Genomic DNA, 27433 nt, shown 5'->3' on the forward strand with positions numbered 1-27433 from the left:
AGGTTAATACTCCAGCCACGGCCCCACTACTCAGCTCTGCCTGCCGAGAGCCAGAGCAGCCGTGGACGGTGTGTGAACAGACAGGCCTGGCTGTGTCCTGATAAAACTCAATTTATAGAAACAGAGGCCAGGCTGGATTTTGCCAGAAAACTAGTTTGTTGACCTTTGGTCTAAACAATACCACTATATTTATTTCTGTCTATTCCTCCTATTTTTTTCTTGGGTGGGGCGCCGTGCAGCTTGTAAGATCTTAGTTCCCCAACCAGGGATTGAACACGGGCCCACGGCAGTGAGACCACGGAGTCCTAACCACCGGACCGCCAGGGAATTCCCACTCCTATGGTTTTTGATTATTAAAGAGCTGGCACTCCAGGATCAGTCCTGTTATTACCCCCATTTTTCAGATGAGAAGACTGACCTTCTACAAGATGAAAGGACATGTCCAGGATCACAGAGGCACCACCCGGCACTGCCTCCACCGCTGCTCACGTAGCCCCTGCCTCACCTACACCCGACTGACACCAACAAGCTTGCCCTCTGCTCCAGCTAGCGATGGTTCTAATCCTTAGGCCAGAATGGTTCCACCTGCTAGTTTATTAAAGGGAAACAACTTTAACCTGAGGGGCTGGAGGGCCATGCCCTGGCGGCTGGTTTCCCTGGTAACCGATGAGCCTCCCTAACGTCAATTCTCTCTATAACTTGTAGCCTCCTTTCTCCCCGGAGCAAGGAAGACGGTTGCTGTGTCCTGTGTGCCATCTGCCATCTGTGGTGGGTGTCGCTCCAGGACCCTTTGCTTCTGAGGTGTAAGATCCCCCGTCCAACAAACCACTGACGTCTCTGTCGCTGTCTCCGGGCTTTCTTGGGTCTCGAGGCTGGGCAATTACAGGGCTTGTAGGCCTGTGGGGTGCAGCCCAACAATTGTATAAAACAATTGTTGTTTTGTATATAAAAAGCTTTCCTTAACATTACAAATATCCTGGTCTCACAGCCTTGATCATTATCATTTACAGCTGATCATAATTTCTCATCACCAGGGGGATGAGTTTCACTGAACTCTTTCACGTGTCTAATCATCATCTTTTATTGAATCAGGTCCTAAATCCCCAGGAGTAGCAGTGCTGGGCGTCGCTATGACCCTTGTAGTGGGGTACCGCAAAGGGGAGACTTGGGCATTTGCCGATTTCGGTGGTGTAAATACTCCCACAACAGCTGACTTTAAGCTGCAGCGTGACATCACTCAACGGAGTCGGGAAGAGATGCCACACTCGGCTCTTTAAGAAGGTGCCCGCTGGTCCCAGCACCCCACCGGCTTCACATATATGCCTGTCACCTCCCAGTGTGTGTACACGTGGGATCATAGGGAGTGAGGGTGACTGTTTCGTAATGACCTTGGTATCACCTTTTAACACTGGATAGTACGTGTGTGCTTAGGTATCTCAATGTTGTTTAATTGATATCTCTGATTATTACTGAAACCACGGTCCCTTGGTGTTTCTTCTCGCAATTCCCTACCCATGTTCTTTCATCTGTTTGGTTCTGATGCCTTTCTTAAAACCTTGAATAGGGCTTCCCTGGTGGCGCAGTGGTGGAGAGTCCGCCTGCCGATGGAGGGGACGCGGGTTCGTGCCGCGGTCCGGGAAGATCGGCCCGTGAGCCATGGCTGCTGAGCCTGCGCGTCCGGAGCCTGTGCTCCGTAACAGGAGAGGCCACAACAGTGAGAGGCCCGCATACCGCAAAAAAAAAAAAACACCTTGAATACCTTTGTTATAGTTATTAATGCCTTGACCTTGCTTGACACAATTTCTTTGATGTGTTGCTTTTATTATTTTATTTTTCTATGCAGAAATTGTAACATAATGAACCCTGTCCATCTTTACTCTGGTGATACTTTTATTGCTAGTGAACACAAGAGAATTCATCCTGTTTTCGTCTATTCTACAAATAATTATTAAGTGCCCAGTGGATGACAGGCTTGACTTGAGGTACTGGGGATATGGCCGTGACCAAAATAACATCTCTGCCCTCAAGGAGCTCCCATTCTGGTGGGGAAAACAGAAAATGAACAAGCAAATATATAATGGAAGGTCTGGTGGTGATAAGAGCTATAATGACACAAAGCAGAGTTGGGGGGAACAGAGAGGGTTGGAAAGGGACTCATAAGGGCCTCTGGGAAGGTCACATGTGAACAAAGACTTGAATAGGTGAAGGAGTGAGTCATGCCAATTTTCCTGCCATTTGATTTTTTTAATTTAACTCATTAATTTAGCTGGAATTTCGTTTTGGCATATTACATAAAAGAGGCTCTGATTACTTTTTTCTCAATGTGTATGCAGTTACCTCAATACTCTTCCATTCTCTTTATTTTCAGAAGTTTCGTTATGAAGGCGAATCCGTTTCTCAGTCTGCTAGTATGTTCTGACGTATTTTTCTGACCACCTATTTGAACTACTATTTTTTGGATCGTCCTTTTAAAAAGCATTTACCAATTCTTGCTGACTCTTCTTTAGTATTTCTAAACCATCCTTTCCAGTTTCAACATGAAATTCCACCTTCCCGAAAGGAAAACCATGTCTTTATCTTTGTATCTATAACACCTGCCATAGAGCATCGCTAAAGGAGACTTTTAACACGTTTTTGTGAAATGGATGAATGAATTCCAAAACTCCTTTAGGTGTTTTCACCTCTCATTCAAAGAGCACCTCAAGCCCACCCATGTGCACATTGGCCCCTGTGATTCAGTTTCAGAATAAACTTTACATGTCCACTTCAGTCTTTTACTACAAACCCACTATAAACACAGCAGCTCTGTTAAACAACGGAGGAAAAGAACAGCGTCCCTCAAAAACCAGGGCTGCTTGCGGAAGAAAGGACATCGTTTGACTTGAAGTATTTTATTTCCTTTATTTTACTCGGATAGGATTGAGAATCTGATGGCTGGTCTTTAACTCCATCATCAAATCATAGGCTTTTCCAGTTCTGCGTTTACACCGTCTGTGCATCCATATTCCCCCCAAAACCAAGAAGATGAGGGAAAGGGGGGCCAGTGTAATCTCCCAGGAGAACGTGGCAGCTGTAGGAAGAACAGACATGTGAGGGGTGAACACGCTCCTACCACCAAATAGGACATTGCCGCGCACTTTACAGAGAAGGAAGTGGTGTTTGTCACTTCTAATAAACAGGTACTGATTTTCAGAAAGTATGTCTTACACTAAGGTCAAGGATACTTGAGGATGACATCTGTGCGTTAGGCAAACAAGCAACGTAGAACAAATATCCATTGGAGAGAAGCAACGCAGAGCTGGGGGGGTGGGCAGGTGTCGATGGTCTAACTTTGTTCTACCCGTTGGGCTGTGTGCAATGAGATGCCGGTCTAGGTCTCTGCTAGCTGACTGTGACGTAGCCAGCACATAATCTGCCCTTTTCCGTGAGCATGGGTGTCATGAGGAGTCAGTAAAGTAACAAAGGAAAAGAAAAACTTTGAAGAAAGGGGCTTTAGGTGTCAAGATTATCGCTTGGATCCAGTTATTTTATATTCTACTCCTCGGTATCTCTGTGTTATGAAAATATAAGAAGCAATCCCTGGTGGCGCAGTGGTTAAGAATCCGCCTGCCAGTGCAGGGGACACGGGTTCGATCCCTGGTCCGGGAAGATCCCACATGCTGTGGAGCAACTAAACCCATGCACCACAACTACTGAGCCTGCGCTCTGGAGCCCGTGAGCCACAACTACTGAGCCCGCACGCCACAACTACAGAAGCCCATGTGCCTAGAGCCCGTGCTCCGCAACAAGAGAAGCCACTGCAATGAGAAGCCCGTGCACCGCAAAGGAGACTAGCCCCCGCTCACTGCAACTAGAGAAAGCCTGCACGCAGCAACGAAGAGCCCTAACCCAGCCAAAAGTAAGATAAATTAAAAAATTAATTTATTTTAGAAAATATAGGAAGTATGGATAAAAAGTTAACAAGTGTTGAGGAGGAGGGATAAGTTAGGAGTTTGGGACTGACATATACACACTACTATATATAAAACAGGTAACCAACAAGGACCTACTGTATAGCACGGGGAAGTCTGCTCAATATTCTGTAATAACCTATATGGGAAAAGAATCTGAAAAAGAACGTATCTATGTATATGTATAACTGATTCACTTTGCTGTACACCTGAAACTAACAGAACATTGTAAATAAACTATAATATACAATAAAAACTAAATTAAAAAAGTTAACAAGCGCACGGATGATGAGGCTAGAAGTCTACATTTTTAAGCTACTGTTTATCTTAGTCTGTGCAGGCGTTCGGGAATCGACACAGTCTCAGACAATTTCTCCAGATGATTCTTCCACCTTAAAATCCCTCAAGGCTTAGAAACGAGTGAAGTTTTAATTTTCGGAGCAGCCATTTGGGGGCGCCTCTCAGCCCTGGTGAAAGGCTTTGACCTGTGCCCTCTGTGATCAGTCATGGCCGACCCAGCGAAGGACAGGCAGGGTCAGGGCTCACGTCTTAGAAATGTTTGCAGGTTCCCAGCATCAGGAGCAGACAAACCATGGCTTCCTTTGGGTCACGATTCTGAAGCCCAGCAGCGGATCCCACTTTCTGTGGAATCCTCCACTTCCAAGTTTGTACCACCACCAACCCGCTCATGGAAATGATCTGGGACGTCAGCCTTCGCGTGTGTCCTAGGGCAACGGTTCTCAAACTTTAACATGAAAGGAGCTTGCTAAATTGCAGTCTTTGGCCTCACCCCAGAGAATCTGACCGGGTAGATCTGGGGGTGAGCCTAGGAATCTGCATTTTCAACTAGTGGCTCAAGTCAGGGATGCTGGTATGCATGGACCACAGTTGGAGAGAAGTTATACTGTGCTGTCGTTCCTGCCCTGAGGCTTACACACATTCTCAGCTTTCCAATTAGAAGCTCGTCTGCAGCTGCCTCCCCTGCAAACATGGAATACGTGGGGCAGTTTGTGTTTATTGATTGTGCAGACTGCCCAGGAGGCAGGGTAAGGCTCCCGGTAGGGATCGCTTTGTCTCTTCCCTTCTTATCCTTCGGGCTGTCGACAGACCACATCACCCACGTCTCCCTTTCCTGCTCAGCGCTCAAACACTGAGAAGAAATCGATTTGTCAAAATGGTAAGTCAGGTTTTTCTTTTTTTTGTAAATGTCCTTCCGTGAGCACTGCGTTGGTTTGGCTACAGCCTTATCCTTTATCTCCTGATGACCGATGGCTTTAACCCTGAAGCTGCCTGAGCCCTGCGTACCTTCCAGTTCCCAGCTCTTGGAGGATGAAATCTCTCAACCTCGGGATAAAAAGCATCCCACCCTCCTTGAGGGGTCATGAAAGCAGAGCTGGTCCTGCCGATCCAGGCAGAACCACTAGAGGACACGGGTTTTTTTTAAATCTATCGCAGAACCATTTTATCTTTTTTACAAAAAAATCAGCTTCCTCTTTGTTTTTTTTTTTTGTGTTTTTTTGCGGTACGCGGGCCTCTCACTGTTGTGGCCTCTCCCGTTGCGGAGCGCAGGCTCCGGACGCGCAGGCTCAGCACCCATGGCTCACGGGCCCAGCCGCTCCACGGCATGTGGGATCTTCCCAGACCGGGGCACGAACCCACATCTCCTGCATCGGCAGGCAGACTCTCACTGCGCCACTAGGGAAGCCCTCAGCTTCCTCTTTAAATTTTTCTTTGAGTACAATCTCCGAGCCTGCGCTCTGGAGCCCGTGAGGTGGCAGCCTCCACCCTACCAAAAAAGTCATAAAAAATGAGAGATCTGCTTTCTGTGCTCCGCTAACGGGAGACTCACGGGCCCTCCTAAGTAATCACCCAGAGCGTCAGGAGCTTTATTTAGCGTCCACAGAACATCCAACACATAGCTTTTCCCTTTAATGTCCCCCAAATCCATACCTTCTTTGACTGTGGTACGAAGCATCTGGAAACTCATTGTATTACGGACAACACATTTAAAGTCCGTGTGCAAATCCTCTCTTACGACTGGATCGAAAATCAGGGGCACTTCAATGTAATTCTCGTTATTTTCCGAGTATTCCCTAGGTGAGAAGACACTTAGTTAAACATCAAGTCTTTTCAACATAGACACCTACACATTCTCAAGGCCCCACTGTGCTTGAGTGGATGTCTCGATTTACCAAGTTAGAGGCACTTGCCATTATATTTGTTACGTATTTGGGAGAATTTCTAAGCCTGTTCCTGAAGGTGAGAGGGACCCTGAAGATGCTGGTCACTGGGATAGGTTACTTGTAACAAGGAGCTTGCAGAAGCCAGTTGAGTTTGGATAATGGGGGAGAAATCACTTTTTAAGGCCCTTGATGAACAAAGAACCAGTCGTAGGAATAGAAATGTCTAGTTTTGGGAAATTGGACCGTATCACCAAGAAATCATTTGCATATTGGAGGGCAGGGAGTTTCCAAGAATCCCGTCCTCCACGGTGTCTACTCTCAGCCCCGCTCACTGCCAACCCTCACTCTAGAAACTCAAGTGCAGACCCAAGGGCTGCAGATGGGCCACAGCGGAGGGGTCTCTAATCAACAGCACTGCCATGTGCAATGTTGCAGGAATCCGAAGATGCTTCACTATGATCTGTTAGTATGAATAAAAATATCATGGGTGTGGAGCCACTAGGACTATTTTTTTTTTAATCTATGGGGGAAAATAGGCTCCTTTAAGCAAACAGGTAGTACGAGTAAGCTGACATGCGGCATGTGGGTTCTGCCCAAGCTTTTCACAACGAGAATTTTCAAGCAAACAGTCGCACTAACTACACGTAATTTCTATCCACTAAATTGCATCCAGAAAGACCTTTTTGGATAGGCCTTTCCAAAAAGACAAAAATTGGGCCAGCAAAAGTTCAGGCAACTTCAGAGTGCCGAAACTGTGATTTTAAAAACACTTTATAATTTGGAACACTGAAGGGTCTGCCTCCTCACATGCAAATGGTTTCCATCTACAAGGCCTGATTGTTCTACTTTCAGAGTGAGAAAATATTTCCCGGAGATGAAGGCTTATGAGGACAGAATCCTCGCTTTCTTTCAGAGTAACCTTCCTTAGAGACTGGAAGGAAGCAGAGGCGGCTCTCGGATCCCGTGGCTAAGTTTCAGAGTCGTTTTAAGGGCTGTGGATGTTTGACTCTGCAATGCTCAAGGAAGAAAGATCTAATTAAACAGCTAGAAGAGGCAACACCAATGTCAAGTAGTAGGCTGCAGCTCATAGATTTAGAGAGAAGGCTTGATTCTCAAGAACAGGTGGTGATACTTAGCAAAAGCCAATGTTTAAGATTCTAAAAATCCAACGGAGTAGAAGAAAAAATATACATTTGTAATGTGGTGTGTGTGTCATATTGATGGGTTGGCTAGGACATTGTCTCTACAAGGAAGTGGAGTCTGCAGGGGGTTCACAACACCTCTGCCCAGGGGACGAGGAAGATCTTCCCCCACTTACTGGCGCCGCCCCTCGGTCACGCGGCCCCCCTTGTAGGCATCCTCTACGTGCGTGTTGTTGGCAGTCCACCACAGCAAGGTGGTCGCCTGTATGCCAGCTCCCAGAAACACCTTACACGGGATTGTCAGTCTCGACCCTGTGACGGCAAGACGCAGCACATCAAATGTCAGAACCAGCCAGGGGACGGGGTCACATCAGCAGATCTGAGCGGTGGATCCTCCCCCCTCTTTTCAGACACCCTCAGCAATTCTCTTCTTAGAAGGAAACTTAGTTCCCTCAAGCGATTCCATTCACCTAGAGCATCAGAATTTACCAAGGGTCTCCAGCTCTTTCCACTGGTCCTCAGGGCAGATGGAAACCCGGAGGCAAATGGCTCCCCCAAGGCCACTCGGCCCCTACAGAGCATTCTGAGTTCCAGAGCTGCCTCTTCCCACAGTTTATTCTTCTTGCCTCCAGAACTCCAGATCCAGAATCCAGAGGATTCTGTCTCTTTGCCCACTGCTGGCCTCTGCTCTCCTGCTTCCCCTAGGAGCTCTCCATCCCTGGTCATGTTCATTTAGGATTAATCCTTTCAAAAGCCACTGTGTTTTCCATGAATGGTGCCTTCTACAGTTGTGCGATATGATGGTCTGAGGTCCCCTGCCTCAATCGCTATGTTGGGTTTTTTTTAGTCACCAAAGGGGAGGAGGGGGAATAAATTCCTCGCGGGTAATGTGCCTCCCCGGGGTGTGTGCTTTAATGCACCTGGCCACGTCAGGCTCAGAAAGCCCACTTTTCTTCCTCCTTCACATCCCTTATGACCTTAAAGATTTCTCAGCCAAAAACAGCCCACTCGTTCTGGCCTCATATGACTCTGCCAGGCACATCAGTGCATATGCAAAGCAACGGGGCTGGAGACTCAGCTCCACTGGGCTGGGGAGCACAGAGGAGCAGGGGCGCTGGGGCGCTAGTCAGCGCTAACCCGGGTCCCCACTTCCCCAAGCTTCCAGGAGGCTCTTCTGAGAGCCAAGACAGCTGTTGGGAGCTGCAACTCAGGTGTCAGGCAGCAATCCCGGCGTCTGTGCAAAAGCCCTCCTTCTCCATGACCACCAATTAAAGTTAAAAATGTAAGCCCAAACACCAGACAAAAGAGGGAGGGAGGGAGGGAGGGAGATAACAGATAGATAATAGATAGATAGATGGATAGATGGGTGGTTAGATAGATAATAGATAGATGATAGATAGATAGATAACAGATAGATAATAGATGATAGATGGATAGATGGGTGGTTAGATAGATAATAGATAGACGATAGATAGATAGATAGATAGATGACAGATAGATAATAGATGATAGATGGATAGATGGGTGGTTAGATAGATAATAGATAGATGATAGATAGATAGATAGATGATATGTAGATAGACAGGACTCTGCAGCCAGGGTTTAATAAATGAGCATAAGACCTACAAAACCACTATATAAAAACAGACACACAGAAAAGGTACAGGCCTCACAGACACACAGGCCTGCGTCTGAATCCCAGCCAGACCCGACTATGGCTTTTTGACAGATACTGAGCCAGTGACCCCCTGGACAGCTTTTCCTTCTGGAAATTTGGAGAAATAAGACCTCCCCACAGGGTTGATGTTGGCATTGAATGGCATCTTTTTTTTTTTTTTTGTGATACGCGGGCCTCTCCCTGCTGTGGCCTCTCCCGTTGCGGAGCACAGGGTCCGGACGCGCAGGCTCAGGGGCCATGGCTCACGGGCGCAGCCGCTCCGCGGCATGTGGGATCTTCCCGGACCGGGGCACGAACCTGTGTCCCCTGCATCGGCAGGCGGACTCTCAACCACTGCGCCACCAGGGAAGCCCTGAATGGCATCTTATCAGACTTAGCTGTGCTCAGTAAGAAAGTGCGTGCTGGCCAGGATGGTGAAAAATGGTGAAAACCTCTGTCATGCATTTTCCTTAACTCCCTTGACCCGCTGACCAGCTATGTTGGCGATAAGAAACTGTCTCTGGGGGAACCAGCAGGGGCAGAGTCGGAGTCTTGGGGAAACGCTGAGCGTCGGCCAAGTATTGGTAAAGTGAATTATTTTAAATACACTACAGGTGCTGACTTTCTGGGGCATCATGCCTTAATCCTTTCATGCAGTTAACAACAGCTACTAGAACGTTCTGAGTTTTGCACTGAGATTTTTGTAGGCAGGGTTTTCAAGAAGCAAAGTGTACATGTTTTCAGATAATGCCATTACTGACGGTATTTGGTAAAGGGAAACGTTCCCTCTCATTTGCTATTTCCCGCTGGGGTAGCGGGACCTGCAAACCCCACGGCAGGCACAGTCGGTGACACAGGGGTCCTGGGGCCCCAGCTTTGGGACTGCAGCCATCCAGGTGGGTTACACGGTCCTTACCCAGCGAAGCTGAGATGGTCTGGTGGGGGGAGATGATCACGGGAATCGTCTCCTCTTCTCTTTCTGAGAAAGATATGAGGAAAAGAGATTCAGTTAGGAAAGCCTTCATTGCAAGCTGAGGGTCAGGGTCTATTGTTTACCTAATTAACTGAATTATCTTTTACAGCAGGGCCAGCCATTGTGAGACTTGGCTTTTTCTGGCAAAGGAAACCGGCTCTCCACGAAATTGAGCCTCTTTGGCCAATGCCTTTCCCAGAAGAGAGATGACTGGAAGAAGCCACAGTTAAACACACATTCCACGAACAGATGTTCTCTGCTCTGTGGTAACAATTAACCATTCCGCTCCCCGGCTTCCTGAATGAATCCTTAACAGGAGCGTTCACCATGTCCACAGGATAGGTCTTACTCCAGAGGCTCTTCGCCCCAAAGTGTCTCTCCCCACTCCCTCGCTACCATCCCATGCGCCTGCCACAGAACCCTGGAGTCGCTTCCAAAGAAATAAAAAAGGCACAGGGGCCCCAGAACCACCTGTTCGTGATGCTAACCCCATACTGAGTGATAAACTCAGTAACCCAGCTTGGTCACCAGGGCTTTTTAGTTGAGGTGATTGACCCTTTGGGGGGGGGGAATTGGAACCCAGCTCCCTGAGAGGCAGGTCCCCCAGCAGCTGGAAAAAACTGGGCATCTGAACTGGAGCAGAAAGGACAGTTGATGGGGGTGGACAGAGAGCTCTGCTCCATCCCCACCTCTTCCACTAAAGAGCATTTGAAACCCTAACAGGAATAAGCATTATGCAGCATCCCAGGAGAGCCCGGGGAGCAGCTGCTTCTCCACCAAGACCGGGAGCTTTTCCCTCCCCTCACAGTCACAGGGCTGCTGCACAGAGGCTGGGAGCAGAGAGGGGAGAAGAACGCCCCAAGGACGAGACGTTAATGCATCCGTGGGTCCCAATTCCAGGCTGCATCAGCATCACCGACACAAGGGTGGTGGGAGTGTTAAACACAGGCTGCTAATCGCTTCTGATTCAGTAGGTCTGGGTTGGGGCCTGAGATCTTCCAGGTCTGATGAGTACCCAGGTGATGCCACTGCCGCTGGCCGAGGACCACCCTTCGAGAACGGCTGAGACACAGTGTGGTCCGGACACAGGATTATATGTAGGTTGGCGCCCCCTAGTGTTCCTGTGCAGTACCACATGAACAGGATAATTCGGGCCCCCTTCAAAGTCACGGGATTCTCAGGGGTCCCCGCTGTGCGGGAGTAAGGGGTTGATGTGACTGAATCTTCACAAGACGTTAAAAGAACATAATCTAGAGATTTCCATTCATGGGAGACACGATTTTCCCTGTAGTAAAACTGAATCTCTGATTCTCTGGGAGAAAAAAGTCTTTCCTCTCACAGACCAATTATGTAACCTTAATACAGTTCCAATGCTCTCTGAAACGTCCTTAAAAGACTCCAGTTGTGTAGTTACTCAGTGTATAAAACAAAGAAAAGCACCATAGTTTCCAGGGCAGGGGCTAGAACTGCCTCACTTGTGTGCCCTTTGCACCAAGCTTGATGTCCCACACGTAGGAGGCATGGAGGAAACAGTGGATAAACTTGACATGCTAATCAGTACTGTTCACAACATTATTTTCAGGTAGAACTCATTTAAACCAATGAGATCCCTCACTATTTAAAATCCTGGTTTCAAGGGTAACTTAGACCTGCTTGGGAAAGACCAGAAAAGGGCAATTTTCACCACATATGCCAACGCATAGCCTTCTCACTGAAAAATCCAATAAAATCCTAGTAACCTAGAATTATACACAAAGTTACGGCAACCGTGTCCTGATAGGTGGCCCTGGAGGTGCAGGCCTTCCAAGGGGACCTTGCAAAGAGACCTTCCAAGAGAACCACTGTTTGGCTCCCTCTAGTGGTACATGTTTTAGCCTCAGACTCGGAACCCCGTCAACTACCCAGGGATTCACCATTCCTCATAAAAACACCCTGCTTCCTCTCTTTCCAAGTGTCCTACACATCTTAGAAGCCTGATGCTTAGAGAGTTGCCATATCTGTTTTCCTTTCATACCAAAGACACTCAAAGAATTCTACAGGAACCCTAATTTTTTCCTTGCATGCTTGTTGCTGAACCAGGGTGCAGAGGTACCTTGATAGCAAGTACTCACTCTTAACACGGAGTTTGATATTCCTGGTGATGTTGTATTTCCTGCCTCTGTGGGCAAACGTCATGGCACACTGATAATAGCCCGCGTCCTCCAGAGACACATTGTTTACCAGTAAGCGAGTTCCCCTCACACTTAGAAATTTCTCGTTGTCTTGATCCAAAGGGACAGAATCCTTAAGAGAAAATGTTTTTCAAAGTTACGCTATATCTTAATTGACATCTCAAAAACTATGAACAGCACTGGTATTATCCTTCACTGTTGAATCTGCAATCCAAGAACCACTCTGATATTTACTTTGCAAATATTGTCCTTTGGGACATACTTTTAACTGTATTTTTAGGAGGCGGAGTCTGTTAGCATATAACACGGGATGGCTGGGTTTGTTTAACCAGAATGTTTAAAGCACATTTGCTTTGGCACAATGGGAAAAAAAGAAACTATCTTCTTTGACAAAGTAGGCGATTAAAATAGAAATATATTTACGGCATAACAGCTGCCTATAGAAACATCCAGAAAGGGGTGCTTGGGAAGCATCCAGAAAGGAGTGCTATGGGAAACATCCAGAAAGGAGTGCTTGGGAAACATCCAGAAAGGGGTGTTATGACGTAGTCATGGTAACTCGGAGAACAAGGCTCAGAAGAGTTGATATTGCAGTAATCACTTTAAACATCATCTCAATTTTAGGAGTCAGTAGAGACAGAGAAAAATTTGTAAGACAAAAATAAATGTGGGGCTTCCCTGGTGGCAGAGTGGTTAGGAATCCGCCTGCCAGTGCATGGGACACAGGTTTGAGTCCTGGTCGGGGAAGATCCCACATGCCGTGGAGCAACTGAGCCCGTGCGCCACAACTACTGAGCCCACATGCCACAACTACTGAAGCCCACATGCCTAGAGCCCATGCTCCACAACAAGAGAAACCACCACAATGAGAAGCCCACACACCGCAACGAAGAGTAGCCCCTGCTCGCCGCAACTAGAGAAAGCCTGAGCACAGCAACAAAGAACCAACGTAGCCAAAAACAAATAAATTTATTTTTAAAAATAATAATAAAAAAATAAATGTGAGGGCTTCCCTGGTGGCGCAGTGGTTGAGAGTCTGCCTGCGGATGCAGGGGACACGGGTTCGTGCCCCGGTCCGGGAAGATCCCACATGCCGCGGAGCGGCTGGGACCGTGAGCCATGGCCGCTGAGCCTGCGCGTCCGGAGCCTGTGGTCCGCAACGGGAGAGGCCACAACAGTGAGAGGCCCGCATACCGCAAAAAAAAATAAATAAATAAATAAATGTGAGACATGAGGCCACACTTCCTGTATGGACAAAAGGTACTGTGCATTCTACAGAGCAGACCCTCAAGAGGGAAGTCTCCAGTAACAGAGAACACACCCTCATGAGCACAAAATGTTCTCAGGAACATCTCTTTCAAAACCATGATGATTGCGAGGCTTCCCTAATGGTGCAGTGATTGCGAGTCCGCCTGCCAATGCAGGGCACACAGGTTCGATCCCTGGTCCGGGAAGATCCCACATGCCACGGAGCAGCTGGGCCTGTGTGCCACAACTACTGAAGCCCACACACCTAGCTCCCATGCTCCGCAACAAGAGAAGCCACCACAATGAGAAGCCCGCGCACTGCAATGAAGAGTAGCCCCTGCTCGCCGCAACTAGAGAAAGCCCGTGCACAGCAATGAGGACCCAACACAGCCAAAAATGAATAAATAAATTAATTTTTTAAAAAAGAAATGCCTTTAAAAAAATGATGATTGCAATAGTCATATATAACCTTGAGTCATTGCAGAGACTTTTTCTGAATGAGAACCCAGGCATAACTGGAATAGTTTGTCAACCACATAGCTCATGAAGTCTAACTGTACAATGTATTTAATTAAAGAAAGAGATTTCATTGTTCCCAACATGAGTGATCAATATGAAAAAAGCCAAACAGGGCCCGGCAGCACAGTTATTCCAGGGCCTACGAGCCCCCAGGTCTCCCCCGTGTGGCAGGGATGTGTGGGTTCTGGCCTCTGGGGTCAGAGGTTTGGCTTCACCCTCTACCAGCTGCATGACCTTCAGCACATTCCTTACATTTCCGGTCTCTGTTTCCTAATCTGTAAAATGGAGATATTAACAACCCCTATTGCACTGGGTTCATGTCAGGGAGTTTAGAACAGACTTGTACACAGAACGTGCTCAGTAATGATTAGCATTCTTAGGACGGGAACAAATATTATTATTAAGCGCCACCATGATACCCTTGTCCACCCGAATTTATGGAGGACCATTTACAAATCAAGCACTGCACGAGGTGCTTCCCACACTGTGCTCCATGTAATCTCAAAACAACCTCAGGCAGTGGGAGTGACGAACTGCCGTCTTGCAGAGGGAACAGGTTTAAGAGGTAAAATAACTGACCAAGGCTATGCAAAAGGTCAGTGAAGAAGCAGGGTTTCCAATCCAGACTGCTCAACCCCAGAACCTGTGCTCTTTCCTCTACGGTAAAACCCCTCACTTGACCTTTTTATGCTCTTACAAAACCAAGAGCTCCATAATTGGGCAGGTGAACTCCTAGGAGCTGGCTGTTCACTTTCTCCGAAAATCATTTAAAAGTTCCCAATATTAAATTGACATCCTAGAACTATCTTGTAGTTAGAATACCAGTCAACTGGTCAACCTATTTTTTGATTAAAAGGTTAGTTTCTATCCATTTTTAAACAAATAACTGTACTTTTCAGTATCAATCTATGGTGTATATCAGGAGTCGGCAACTTTTTCTGTAAAGGGCCAGAGAGTAAATATTTTAGGCCTACGGTCCACGTGGCCTCTGTTCAACTATTCAACTCTGCCGTTGCCCCACGAAAACACAGAAATAAATGAGCGTGTCCCAGCAAAACATTACTTATAGACACGGAGATTTGGGTTTTATATCATTTTCACGGGTCATGAAATATTATTCTTTTTTTTAACCATTTAAACAAGTGAAAGCTAAGCTGGTGAACATACAAAAATGGGTGGCAGCTCAATTTTTGCCCACACCTGGTCTAAACAAGGGAGCCAATGATAGTAGATATTTATTCAACCAGTCAGGACACGAAATTGTGTTTATATTTTACTCCTTTAACTCAAAGGCTGATTTTTATGTGCTTTCAGAAAACTCTATCAGGGCTTCCCTGGTGGCGCAGTGGTTGAGAGACCGCCTGCCGATGCAGGGGACCCGGGTTCCTGTCCCGGTCCGGGAAGATCCCACGTGCCGCGGAGCGGCTGGGCCCGCGAGCCATGGCCGCTGAGCCTGCGCGTCCGGAGCCTGTGCTCCGCAACGGGAGAGGCCACGGCAGTGAGAGGCCCGCGTACCGCAAACAAAACAAAACAAAACAAAAAAAACAACAACAAAAAAAACTCTATCAATATGTGTACCAAGTTGTTAAATAGTTCTTTCTAAAAATTTCTATAGACAAGCAACAGAGTGAAAAGCTCTTGTCTTCAGCTGTTATTTATTCTGCATTCATTTCCACTCTGTCTTTCCTAATCACCCTCTGAGGACACTTACCTAAGCCCCATCAAGGCTAACAGAGCATATTAATCATGGCCCTTTTTAAAATCGCTGGTTTAAAAAAACAGAAATATAAAAGTGAATATGTTGTCTTCAAATGAATATTTTATATCTTTCCTATGGCTCATCAAACACCTTTTCATTAAACGGCAATTCTTAAAGATGTACCTTGTACCATCGAATCTTCACATCAGTTTTGTTCCCGATGAATTCACTCAGATCAGGACAAACTAATAACCCAGAGGCTGACAAGGTTATAATTTGCGGGTAGAAGATGAGAAGCAGGGAAGCTTCTGTCTTCTCAAAAACCCTGAGCTCAACGGACATTTCGTCACAGTAAGAGGCATTCCTGATTTAAAAGGGAAAAAAAGGAATAATAAATGGCAAGGCAAAATGAAAATAAAACTAAATGAAATTAAGAATAATTCCCCAATCTCATTAAATTCTGCATTCTGTATTTTCTGTATTGCAATACTTTTGTCCCTTGTCCTTTTGAATCTTTGGAGCACAAAAAAAAAAAAAACATAATTGTCATATAGAAATGGTGATATATTCTGCATGTTTCCACAAAGGACCCTCCACAAGCCTGATTTCAAGACCATTGAGGGCCAGTAAAAAACCCTCAAGTCCTCTTCAAAGGGGCCTGAACCCTTCCAGGTTCCGGGGGAGGTTCTTGATCACAGCCCCAGTATGCTCCAAATTCCTGGTCCAGGCAACCTTATCTAGATGGAGATATTGTTTCCTAAGAGCCACTGTTTCCATAGAAAGAAAATCGTCTTCACTTCCCTTGGAAATCATTATCAACTGAAGTCAAATTTCAGAAAACTGCTGAGCACTTTGTATAAGATCTAGAAATGAGTTTTGCAATACTGCACAGGGGAAATTAACTTGGTAAATTTGTTTGTTTGGTTTTTATTTATTTTTTTGGTGGGTCTAACTATAATCGCAATAGCATCATTCTATCAAGACCCTAGAACTGGGGAAAGGACAGAGGCAAAACATTGACAGAAACACAGACAATGTGGAGGGAAGGACAGAGGATATTAATTCAAACAATTTTTTGAAGTAGAAAAACATAAAGATATAATTGGCTCAGCTAAGCTGCTGGTGACCTACCTAAGAAACACTGGACATCAACACAGACAATGAACATGTGTGTTTTATGGGGTTGGGAGGGAGGGGTACAGCAAAATGTAAAAAAGTTCTATACCCAAAGAAGGAGCAAAATGTGAAAATTATATGTGAAGGTAGTAAGGGATAAATGCTTACTACCTGAAAGCAAAAAGAAATTAATTCAAATTTCTACTTCATATCTGGTTGAAGAAAGGAAAAAGACGAAAAACATTTTATGCATGAAGAAATGCAGACAGCTATCACCTTGAAGAATGCATAATCTCACTGCAAATCGAAGAAATGCTAATGAAGGCAAGTCTGAAGAACAGAGCACACCTGAAAATAGTCCTCCCAGCAGCTCCTGGGGAGGAGAGCATGCCAGGCTCTGTGCTCTGCAATACATCATTTCATTTACTCTCCAACCCTGTGACACTACTGTATCACTTTTAGATGAGGAAAATTAGGTGTGCAGAAAGTAAGTAAATTCCTAAGGCTATAGAGCCTCTAAGAGGTCAAACCAAGGTTAGAAGCCAGTAGGGCTGTGGGAAAACCTGTAAATCAGGGCATTACATCCAGACACCAAGCTTACGAGACATATTGAGAGTTACAAACCTGTTCGCATTACTGATCTGGTCATCCCCCTTGGGCAACAGACCCCCCGTGGAAATAACTCAAAAGAAAGATGGGTGGGGAAATCATTTGATCGATCACCACTCATATTCCCCATGTAGTGTGGCAGCCCCACAGCAAAGAGGTGGTTGTCATTTGTGCCATCCACCAGATATGTCCTGTCCCCCATCCAGAGCAGACGGTGGGGTTACAGGTCCTGGCACTGAGACTTGGGGGCTGCGTAGCCCAGCAGCATCACCTTGCCCACCCTGATGGACAGAACAGCTATGTGGGTTCCAGGTCACAAAATTATAAACAGCACAGGAGCAGGGCCATTTTATGCCCTGTGACTGTAAATGCCAAAGGGCATTATAGCAGCTGCTGGTCATTCTTGCTCTATTAGACCCCAATCCTGAAGCTGGAAGAGAGTTTTAGAGGTCAGCCAGGGGAACTCTCCCACGAGCTGCAAAAGATTAACCCACATCGGGTTTCCCTGGCCTCTCAATCTCTGATCTCTTTTTTCTACAAGAATACAAAACAAAATAAGGTATTAAGCACAAATTTTTTAATCACGTATAAAAACAAACTTTAAGGCAAATATGACTCAGCTCACATCTCCCTCATTTTTGCATGTTATCACTTCAGTAGTAAATAAGTCTTGCATTTGGGGAAAGAAAGGCCATTTCCATGTGCATATTGACACCTACAATGGTGCTCCCCATACTCTATGCTTCATATGCTGTGATTTCACAGAACCCTCCCAACAAACCTCTTTACAAAGGAGAAAACTGAGGCCCATGAATATCAAATAATAAGACCAAGGTCCTACCAGGTAGCAAATGAGGGCTAAGATTCACATCCTTATCATTCTGACTCCAAATTCCATCCTATTTCTACCATGCTATTAAGTTTTCCTCATAGTGTTCCTTAGAAAAACGTTAGAATTTTTGACACTAAAAAGAAAGAAAAATGATGCATTTATAGCTATTGTAAAATCAGACATCCAGGGACTTCCCTGGTGGTACAGTGGTTAAAAGTCCGCCTGCCAATGCAGGGGACACAGGTTCAAGCCCTGGTCTGGGAAGATCCCACGTGTGGTGGAGCAACTAAGCCCATGCGCCACAACTATGGAGCCTGCGCTCTAGAGCTCACGAGCCGCAACTACTGAGCCCGTGTGCCACAACTACTGAAGCCCATGTGCCTAGAGCTTGGGCTCTGCAACAAGAGAAGCCACTGCAATGAGAAGCCCGCGCACCACAACGAAGAGTAGCCCCTGCTCACTGCACAGCAACAAAGGCCCAACACAGCCAAAACTAAAAATAAATATATTGATTAATTGTTTTAATAATAAAAAATAATAAGTGAAAAATACAGATGAAATCAAATTTAATAAAATATATTTTTTTAAAAAATCAGATATCCACATTTCTCTGATATGAAAATATGAGATTGTCTGCCTGCTTCCATTGACAGGACTGAAAACACACACACACACACACACACACACACCATCTAGGACTGGGGTTGATATTGTCTGAAATTCTCCCATTCACCAGTAATTTCTTTGTGCTGAGAATGTCCTTTCTTTGGCTGTCTTTCTAAATGTAAATACTCATGGGCACAGTTTCTCCTTAAGTCAAATGAATTTATGAAATCTGGGGAGACTCTGAAGCTGGCTGGTGAGGATAATTAGAGCCTTGGGGTGGAAGAGAGGCAGCAGCTGAAGAAACAAGGCCAAGAAGAGTATTTCCCAGTCACGCCAATGGTCTGCCCTAATCTTCAGAAGAATTAATTCGGGCTTCCCTGGTGGAGCAGTGGTTGAGAGTCCACCTGCCAAGGCAGGGGACACGGGTTCGTGCCCCGGTCCGGGAAGATCCCACATGCCGCGGAGCGGCTGGGCCCGTGAGCCACGGCCACTGAGCCTGCGCGTCCGGAGCCTGTGCTCCTCAACGGGAGAGGCCACAGCAGTGAGGGGCCCGCATACCACAAAAAAAAAAAAAAGAAGAACTAACTTAGGAAATGTTTAAGGCTGCCAACACTAGGCCTGCAACTTTCTCCTTCAAGAAGCAGCAAGGTATGCCTAGACCATTCAATGGGGAAAGGACAGTCTTTTCAATAAAAGATCTTAGGAAAACTGGTTAGCCACATGCAAAAGAATGAAGTTGGCCCATGAACTTACCCATATACAAAATTTAACTCAAAATGGATCAAAGACCAAAACATAAGAGCCAAAACTATAAAAATGTTTAGAAGAAAACACAGAGGGAAAGCTTCATGGCATTAGACATGATTTCATGGCTACGACATGAAAAGCACAGGCAACCAAAGAAAAATTAGATAAATTGAACTTCATCAAAATTTAAATCTTTTGTCCATCAAAGGACATTATCAGCAGAGTGAAAAGGCAACCCATGGAATGCAAGAAAATATTTGCACGTCATATACCTGGTAAGGCATTGATATCCAGAATACATAAGGAATTCCTACAACTCAAAAACAAATAAACAAGCAACTTGATTTTAAAGTGGGCAAACGACTTGAATACACATTTCTCCACAGAAGATACACAGATGGCCAGTAAAGCACATGGAAAGATGCTCACGGTCACTAATCATTAGGGAAATGCAAATCAAAATCACAGGGATACTACCAAATATAAAATAGGGAAGCAGCTGCATAGCACAGGGAGATCAGCTCGGTGCTTTGCGACCACCTAGAGGGAGGGGATGTGGGGATATATGTATACATATAGCTGATTCACTTTGTTGGACAGCAGAAGCTAACACAACATTGTAAAGCAATTATACTCCAATAAAGATGTTAAAAAAAATCACGGTGATATACCACTTCACCCCCATCAGAATGGCTATCAAAGAACAGAAAATAATAAGTGTTGGTAAGGATGCTGAGAAATTGGAACCCTGTACCTTGCTGGAGGGAATGGAAAATGGTCTGGCCACTGTGGAAAACAATACAAGTTCCTCAAAATTAAATATAGAACTACCATACGATCCACCCATTCCATTTCTGGGTAGATACTCAAAAGAATTGAAATCGGGGACTCATTTTTGTACAGCCATGTACAAACAGCATTATTCACAACAACCGAAAGGCAGAAGCAGCCTAAGTGTCCCTTGATGGATAGATGGATAAACAAAATACGGTATGTACAGTTGACCCTTGAACAACACAGGTGTGAACTGTGTGGGTCCCCTTGCACACACATTTCTTTCAATAGCAAATACTACAGCATCACACAGTCCATGTTGGGTGGATCCACGGACACAAAACTGAGGGTCCTGAGGAGCTGTGGACACTGAAGGCTGTGACTGTAAGTTATACGCAGACTGTTGACTTTAGGGGTCGGGGCCCCTCACCCCCATGTTGTTCAAGGGTCAACTGTACATATAACGGAATATTCTTCAGCCTTAAAAAGGAAGGACATTTTGACACCTGCTACAACATGGATGAACCTTGAAGACATTGTGCTGAGTGAAATAAGCCAGTTACAAAAGGACAAAGACTGTGGTGCTTGGAATATGAGGTACTTGGAATAGTCAAATTCATCGAGACAGAATAAAGGTAGAATGGGGGTTGCCAGGAGCTGATGGGGAGGGGAAACTGAAGAGCTGTTCAGTGGGGACAGAGTTTCAGCTTGGGAAGATGAAAAGAGTTCTGGAGCAAACCATGTGGATGTACTTCACACAACTGAATGGTACACTTAAAAAGGGTTAAAATGGTAAATTTAATGTTATGCTTATGTTACCACAATTAAAGGGGAAAAAAAAGCAACAGGGCAATGAGGAAGGGGGCTACGCCCCAGGTCAGGAGCTGTGGGTTCCAGCCTCACCTCCACACCCACCACCTGGGAGAACTTTGTAAGCGAGCTTGGTCCCCCCAGGTGTGCAATAACCAGTTGGATTAACTTCTTCCTAAAGTCTCACCTGGGTCCCCTGTTCTACTCAGCGTTCTACATCTATTTCTTGGGTCCTTGTGGATTCAGCAGTGAACAAAACAAACCAAGTCCCTGTCCTCTGGAGTTTACGTTCTAACAGGGTAGACAAACCTTAAGTACATAAAACACATATGTGTGTGACAGATGAGGGAACATAAGCACAGGGTAAGGGGAGAGTGACAGGAGTCCTGCTTTAGATAAAGTGGCCAGGGACGTCCTCTCCATAGAGGGGACACCTGAGCAGAGACTGCAAGTGAAGGGAGAGAGGGCGCCATGAGGACATCTGTGGACAGGCTCTCAGGTAGGAGGTATTTCAGTGACAGTGAAGCGGACGTAAGGTGGGTTCCCACCTGTGCGCCGGGTTTTGAAATCCAGGTTGTCACGGAAACGCCATGCAAGCATCCATTCCGCAAGGGCCCCCCTTCCCACCCTCATCCCAGAGGGGCTGACCTGACAGTGCAGATGTAGGTGCCAGAGTCCCCCCGCGAGGCTGGTACAATCCACAGGCTGCCGTCCTGGACCCACACTCGCAGCTCTTCCTCCCCCGGGACCATCGTGGCGGAGTCGTTTCTACGCCATGTCACACTGACGTGGGTGGTAGCAGAGTCCCAGTATGGCCCCTGGGGGCACCTCATGGCCACAGGCTCCCCTTCTACCTTGAACCTGGTTTTGGGATGCCTGCCATGGAACTGGCAGCTTCCTGCAGCCACTGCATGACAAAGAACCCACAGTCAGGCTTTGGGTCCATCCGAGGAAGCCACGTGCCCCGGACAACGTGGGGGCCCCATGAACCCCTCCTCTCACAGAGATCTCAAAACCCCCAAATAACAAGGTTAGGGCTACTATCAAGTCCCATCGACATTTTGTTGGAAAAGTTAAGTCAGGTTCACACGATGACAAAAAAAAGTTTGGCCTTATTTTTGCCTTGTCATTCAAAGTCGATCTTGATTGAGTTCAGCTTCCTTGCAGCAGGTCGTACGGTTAAAATCCAAAGGCACCTTTTGTCAAGGGCAAAAGCAGGGTCTCTTCGGTTTGCTCCTTTGGCAGGAATGACCGATGCCCAGGGCAAGCTCGTGAACCAGAGGAGACGGGCAAGAGGAAGACTCCGTCACCTACCAACACCTTGCTTTTTGAGGACAACAGAACCTCCCTAGAGAAGCAACTCCTTTCCCCAGAGAAGCTGCAGGCACGTCCCCTCCAGCTGAGTCACTTCTTACCCATGTGTTCCTCAGGCCGGATGGTGAAGACAGAGACACACAGCAACCACATGGACCAGGTGAACATCACTCCCGGGAACTTCTGGAGGACACAGGAAGTGGAGACCGCAGGCCCAGCACCCCGCAGCCTAGAGGAGGATACAGAGGAGGGGTCACCAAGAACCACCGACGCCCAAACAGAGAACCCCTTGAGGATGGTCCCTAGGATGGGTTCTGGAGGTGTCCCCTGGCGACCAAAACCCTTTTGCCTGGATTTTTTAACAAGAAAACTCAAATATTTGAATTTATTCCTCTACAGCAACTTTCACTGGGATAGGAATCTGTCTCTTAAGTGTTTCTCTCTCCTGAAGCGTGCCTTAGCACTCCCTGCCCCTTGGCCTGATAGGCTCTTTCGTCACCTAAGGCCACTGCTAGGGTCTGGGCTCAGGCATCACCCTTGGTGAGGTCTTCCCTGACCTTCCCGTAAAGTGGCACCACCTTCTGCCCCAGTGCTCTATTTCCTTTCCTGCTCTGTTGCTGCCGATGGCGTTTATCCTTAACTATGTCTCTTCTCTCCAGCATGTAAGCTCCATGTGCTCGGGACCCTACTTTATTTTATTCACCGCTGTCTCCTAACACCTACTCGTTGAGTGAAGGGATGAGTGAATGCATCACCAGAAGTCGAAAGTTCCTTACACTTTACCGGTCAGAGAACTCTTCCTAGAGTCTTTATGGGATAACTTATTTCACATACAATTCTGACACGCGCTGAGGGATTCAGCAGCCCCTCTGAGCTAGAGCATCCCCGAGGGAAAAGCAAAATGAGGGCCAAAAAGTGAATAATTTATACAAGCTCACGAAGCATTCCTCCCTACCAACCTCCCCAAGGCTGGAGTACCAGATGCCTCTGCATCTCCCCGTGGTCCCTCTGCATCTCCCCGTAGTCCCTCGGCATCTCCCCATGGTCCCTCTGCATCTCCCCGTGGTCCCTCTGCATCTCCCCGTGGTCCCTCGGCATCTCCCCGTGGTCCCTCGGCATCTCCCCGTGGTCCCTCGGCATCTCCCCGTGGTCCCTCCCACGCTTTATCGCAGTCGCCTGTTGTATCGCTAGCTGCTGCCCCAACAATACTGCTAACGAGCCAGCCGCGAACTGAATGCCATGCGACACCAGCCGTTTGTTGTTGCTCGCAGGTCTGTGTGTCCGAGGGAGCTTGGCTGACCTAGATTACGCTGGGTTAGTCTCGGCTCCAAGCTTCAGGTGGGACCCACGTCAGCTCCATGGGTGTCTCGCCCTCCTTGGACCAGTGACTTCCTGGGAGATGATCTTCTCATGTGATGGCAAAACTCAAACGATGTGGGCGAAAGCACTCGCTCAGAACTAGCTCACTCTTTCTGGCCCACATTCCGTTGGCCAAAGCAAGACACGTGGCCAAACTGCCATTTGTGGGACCAGGAAATACCCCCACCTGGAGTGGGAGGAGCTGCAAAGTTACACCAGGAGGGGGATGAAGTGGGAGCCATCAGGCCATCCAGCACACCTGTGGCTTGTCTGGATCCCACGGGTGGGGACGGCCTTGAGGACAGAGGCTGGGTCTTATTCACAGCCTTTGTGGACTACACAGTGCCCAGTTCCAGAAGTTACCAGGGAATGTGTACGATTGAAAGTCTACCAGGGAGTTGGGAGTGATGAGTGAATCCAGAAAAAACATCCTTACCTGTACCTCCTCCCCATATCCTTGAAGGAGTCTGACATTTTCCCTGTTCCTGGCACAGATGCAGTTCTGAATGTCTCCTAGTAAAACCACATGGCTCTTAACTGGCCAGGGCAGGGATGGCAGACAGAGGAAGTAACCCTTGCACTCTAGAAACCCCCCTCCCCATCAATGGGGAACCATCAGAAGACAGGAGCTCAGAGCTGCGTCCTGGACCCCCGCCCACAAGTCTCACCTGGACCCCCAGCCCCACTTGGGCTTCCCAACACCCCGGTCTGGACCCACAAGCCCCACCTGGACCCCCAGCCCCGCCTGGGCTTCCCAACCCCCTGGCCTGGACCCCCAAGTCCCACCTGGACCCCCAGCCCCGCCTGGACCCCCAGCCCCGCCTGGGCTTCCCAACCCCCCCCCCCACCTGGACCCACAAGTCCCTCCTGGGCTTCCCAACCCCCCGGCCTGGACCCACAAGCCCCACCTGGACCCCCAGCCCCGCCTGGGCTTCCCACCCCCAGCCCTGGACCCCCAGCCCCGCCTGGACCCCCAGCCCCGCCTGGGCTTCCCAACACCCCCGCCTGGACCCCCAAGCCCCGCCTGGGCTTCCCAACCCCCAGCCCTGGACCCCCAAGTCCCACCTGGACCCCCAGCCCCACCTGGACCCTCAAGTCCCACCTGGGCTTCCCAACACCCCCGCCTGGACCCCCAAGCCCCGCCTGGGCTTCCCAACCCCCAGCCCTGGACCCCCAAGTCCCACCTGGACCCCAGCCCCACCTGGACCCCCAAGCCCTGCCCGGGCTTCCCAACACCCCCCCCCACCCCGCCCCGCGCCAGATCCCAGGCCGAGGCGGTTTTCTCGGTTCTTCTCTGTGAACTTTGGCACAGTAGCCGCTTTACTGCAACCTCTCCAGGAAGTGGCTTCAGAGGATTAAACCACAAGCACATAGCAGTGATCGTTTTCAACAACTGAAACCTCAGCAGCGGGCGGTACCCAGAACTGCCATAGTGAGGGAGACGGTCGGTCTTTGCAGGCCCAGAGGGAAAAGTTCGTTTTGCAGAAGTTTGCAAGCAAAATGCTATTTTCCTGCCCTATTTTCTTTAAACGTGTCTTTAAATGACAGGCAATTTGACATTTCTGCTTGAATCTGAGGTGACCTTCTTACTGGAAGAAAGAAGTTTTAAAGGTAGCTCGTTCCAAGCATCTGAGTTACAATTCTGGCTTTATGTTTTCCTTTGTCAGGTAACCGTGTTTCCCAGTACTCAGTGTAAACGCACAGAAGAATAGGAGGCGAAGCAGGGCCAGGCATAAGAAAATGACCCGAAAAATGTGTGAAGAATTGAAGAAAAATAATGCAGTAAGGTGGAAACTGCTGATGGCCCAGCCTGAGCCAGGGGCGCCAGTGGCAGGGGGAGGGGGGAGGGGGAGGGGAGGGGAGGGGGAGGGGGAGGGGAGGGGAGGGGGAGGGGAGGGGAGGGGGAGGGGAGGGGGAGGGGGAGGGGAGGGGAGGGGAGGGGAGGGGAGGGGAGGGGAGGGGAGGGGAGGGGAAGTGGAGGGGAGGGGAGGGGAGGGGAGGGGAGGGGAGGGGAGGGGAGGGGAGGGGAGGGGAGGGGGAGAGCACCTGAGCAGCATCCCCCTTGGCCCTCGCTAAGGCCCAGGTGACAGTACCTGCCTGTGACCCTGGGTCTGCCTCCTGCTCAAGGGTGGCACATGGAGCCTAAGGGTGTGTAGGTGTTTACTTCACCTTTTAGTTTAATTCTGAACAATTCCAACAGACTAAAAGATTGCAGGAATAGTATAATAACACGAGTATGAGTCTTACCTCGGTTCACCAATTTTTAACATTTTGCTTTATTCTCATTTTCTCTCTCTGTTTCTTTCTTTCTATCTGTCTGTTTCTCTCTCTCTCTCTGGGCCCCGGACACCCTTGTTGTCCCCCATCCCTGTGCTTCCCAGAAACTTTGTTCCAAATGCTTTTTACTTTGCTTCACCTTTGAATTAAAAAAAAATTTCCAAGCTTAAGTTTGATGTAAATAGTAACTTCCCCCTAAGTTCAAGAAGTGGGGCTTGGGCCTCCCAACCACCTGCCTGGATCCCAGCCCCACCTGGGCCACACACACACACACACACACACATACACACACATTTTCCCCTGAACACCTGAAAGTTTACTGAGAGTAAATAAGTAAGTAAACGATAGCTCCAGAAATAAATCTTCAGGCATTTAAAAGGAGTAAAAATTTGATTCTCTAGTATATTTGAGTCTCTCTCTTCATTCACCCAGAAGATGAAACTTTTCTTTATTTCTATCTTCACCTTGTTCCCAGAAGGTTTCAGGCAACTGTCCATCTCTGAGTCAGGCAGTCATCCAAAACACAAAAGCAAGGTGACAGATCTCGACTATTAAGGAAGACAAATAACTCTCCAGGCTTATACCAACTGCTGAGTCACATTCAGTTTGCAAAATAGATTCCTAAAAAACTGAACATGTTGTTTCAGGCGTGTGGTATAAAACCTTCTGGAACCTATGGCGAAATAAATATTTACATCAAAATTAAGCTTGGATATTTTTTTTAATTCAAAGCTGAAGCAAAATAAAAAGTATTTGGAACTAAGTCTCTGGGAAGCACAGGATGTTAGGCATTTGAGGGGTGGGGAAGATCCTCTAGCTTCAGATACAGGGAAATACATGACCAGGTTTGAGGCAGATTTTGTTGAAAAATGTACTGGCTCAAAGCAAAAGCAGAATGCTTGAGAGAAGTCCACAAACTATTTTTGTTCTGTAGAAAAGAGAGAAGCTAGCGCTTTCCCCCCAGAATTAAAGGAATTAGGGGCAGCACGGTGGGACTGTTTCTGGTCTGCATGGCTGTGTCATAAGGACAGCACCTGCATGTCCTTGACCCTGATGGGGCCGGGGGGTTGGCGGGGGGGGGTGGGAACAGAGTCGCTTACCGGAACCCATGGCACAGGAAGATCCATCTTTAGCAGAACCAGGCACTGGGCCACTTGGGCTGAATGTCTGACCAGGGAGAACCTGGTAAGGTTCAGACTTGGGTCCACCAAGGGCTATGCACTCTCTTTCTATTTTACTTTCTGCCAACAAGTATCTTTCTCTTTAAAATCACCCTTTCCAAATCTACAAACAACAAATGCTGGAGAGGGTGTGGAGAAAAGGGAACCCTTTTGCACTGTTGGTGGGAATGTAAATTGATACAGCCACTATGGAGAACAGTATGGAGGTTCCTTAAAAAACTAAAAATAGAATTATCTTGTGACCCAGCAATTCCACTACTGGGCAT

At 47.5% G+C, this 27433-nt stretch overlaps 1 protein-coding gene across 1 annotated transcript in view; it reads right to left on the minus strand.

Annotated features, from left to right (window-relative positions):
- Positions 1 to 2654: 2654 nt before the first annotated feature.
- IL1R2 (interleukin 1 receptor type 2) overlaps positions 2655 to 27433 on the minus strand; it is a 35975-nt gene continuing 11196 nt past the window's right edge. Inside the window, exons 2-9 of the mRNA XM_079940827.1 lie at positions 22452 to 22579; positions 21685 to 21943; positions 15726 to 15906; positions 12017 to 12188; positions 9849 to 9911; positions 7452 to 7587; positions 5901 to 6043; positions 2655 to 3070 (exon numbers count right to left, since the gene is read on the minus strand). Coding sequence (XP_079796953.1) covers positions 2901 to 3070; positions 5901 to 6043; positions 7452 to 7587; positions 9849 to 9911; positions 12017 to 12188; positions 15726 to 15906; positions 21685 to 21943; positions 22452 to 22579 — 1252 coding nt within the window. The 3' untranslated portion in view covers positions 2655 to 2900. The remainder of the gene's footprint in view (positions 3071 to 5900; positions 6044 to 7451; positions 7588 to 9848; positions 9912 to 12016; positions 12189 to 15725; positions 15907 to 21684; positions 21944 to 22451; positions 22580 to 27433) is intronic.

Source organism: Stenella coeruleoalba (genome assembly GCF_951394435.1).
Source record: "Stenella coeruleoalba genome assembly, chromosome: 13".
In the NCBI taxonomy this organism is placed as follows: Eukaryota; Metazoa; Chordata; class Mammalia; order Artiodactyla; family Delphinidae; genus Stenella; species Stenella coeruleoalba.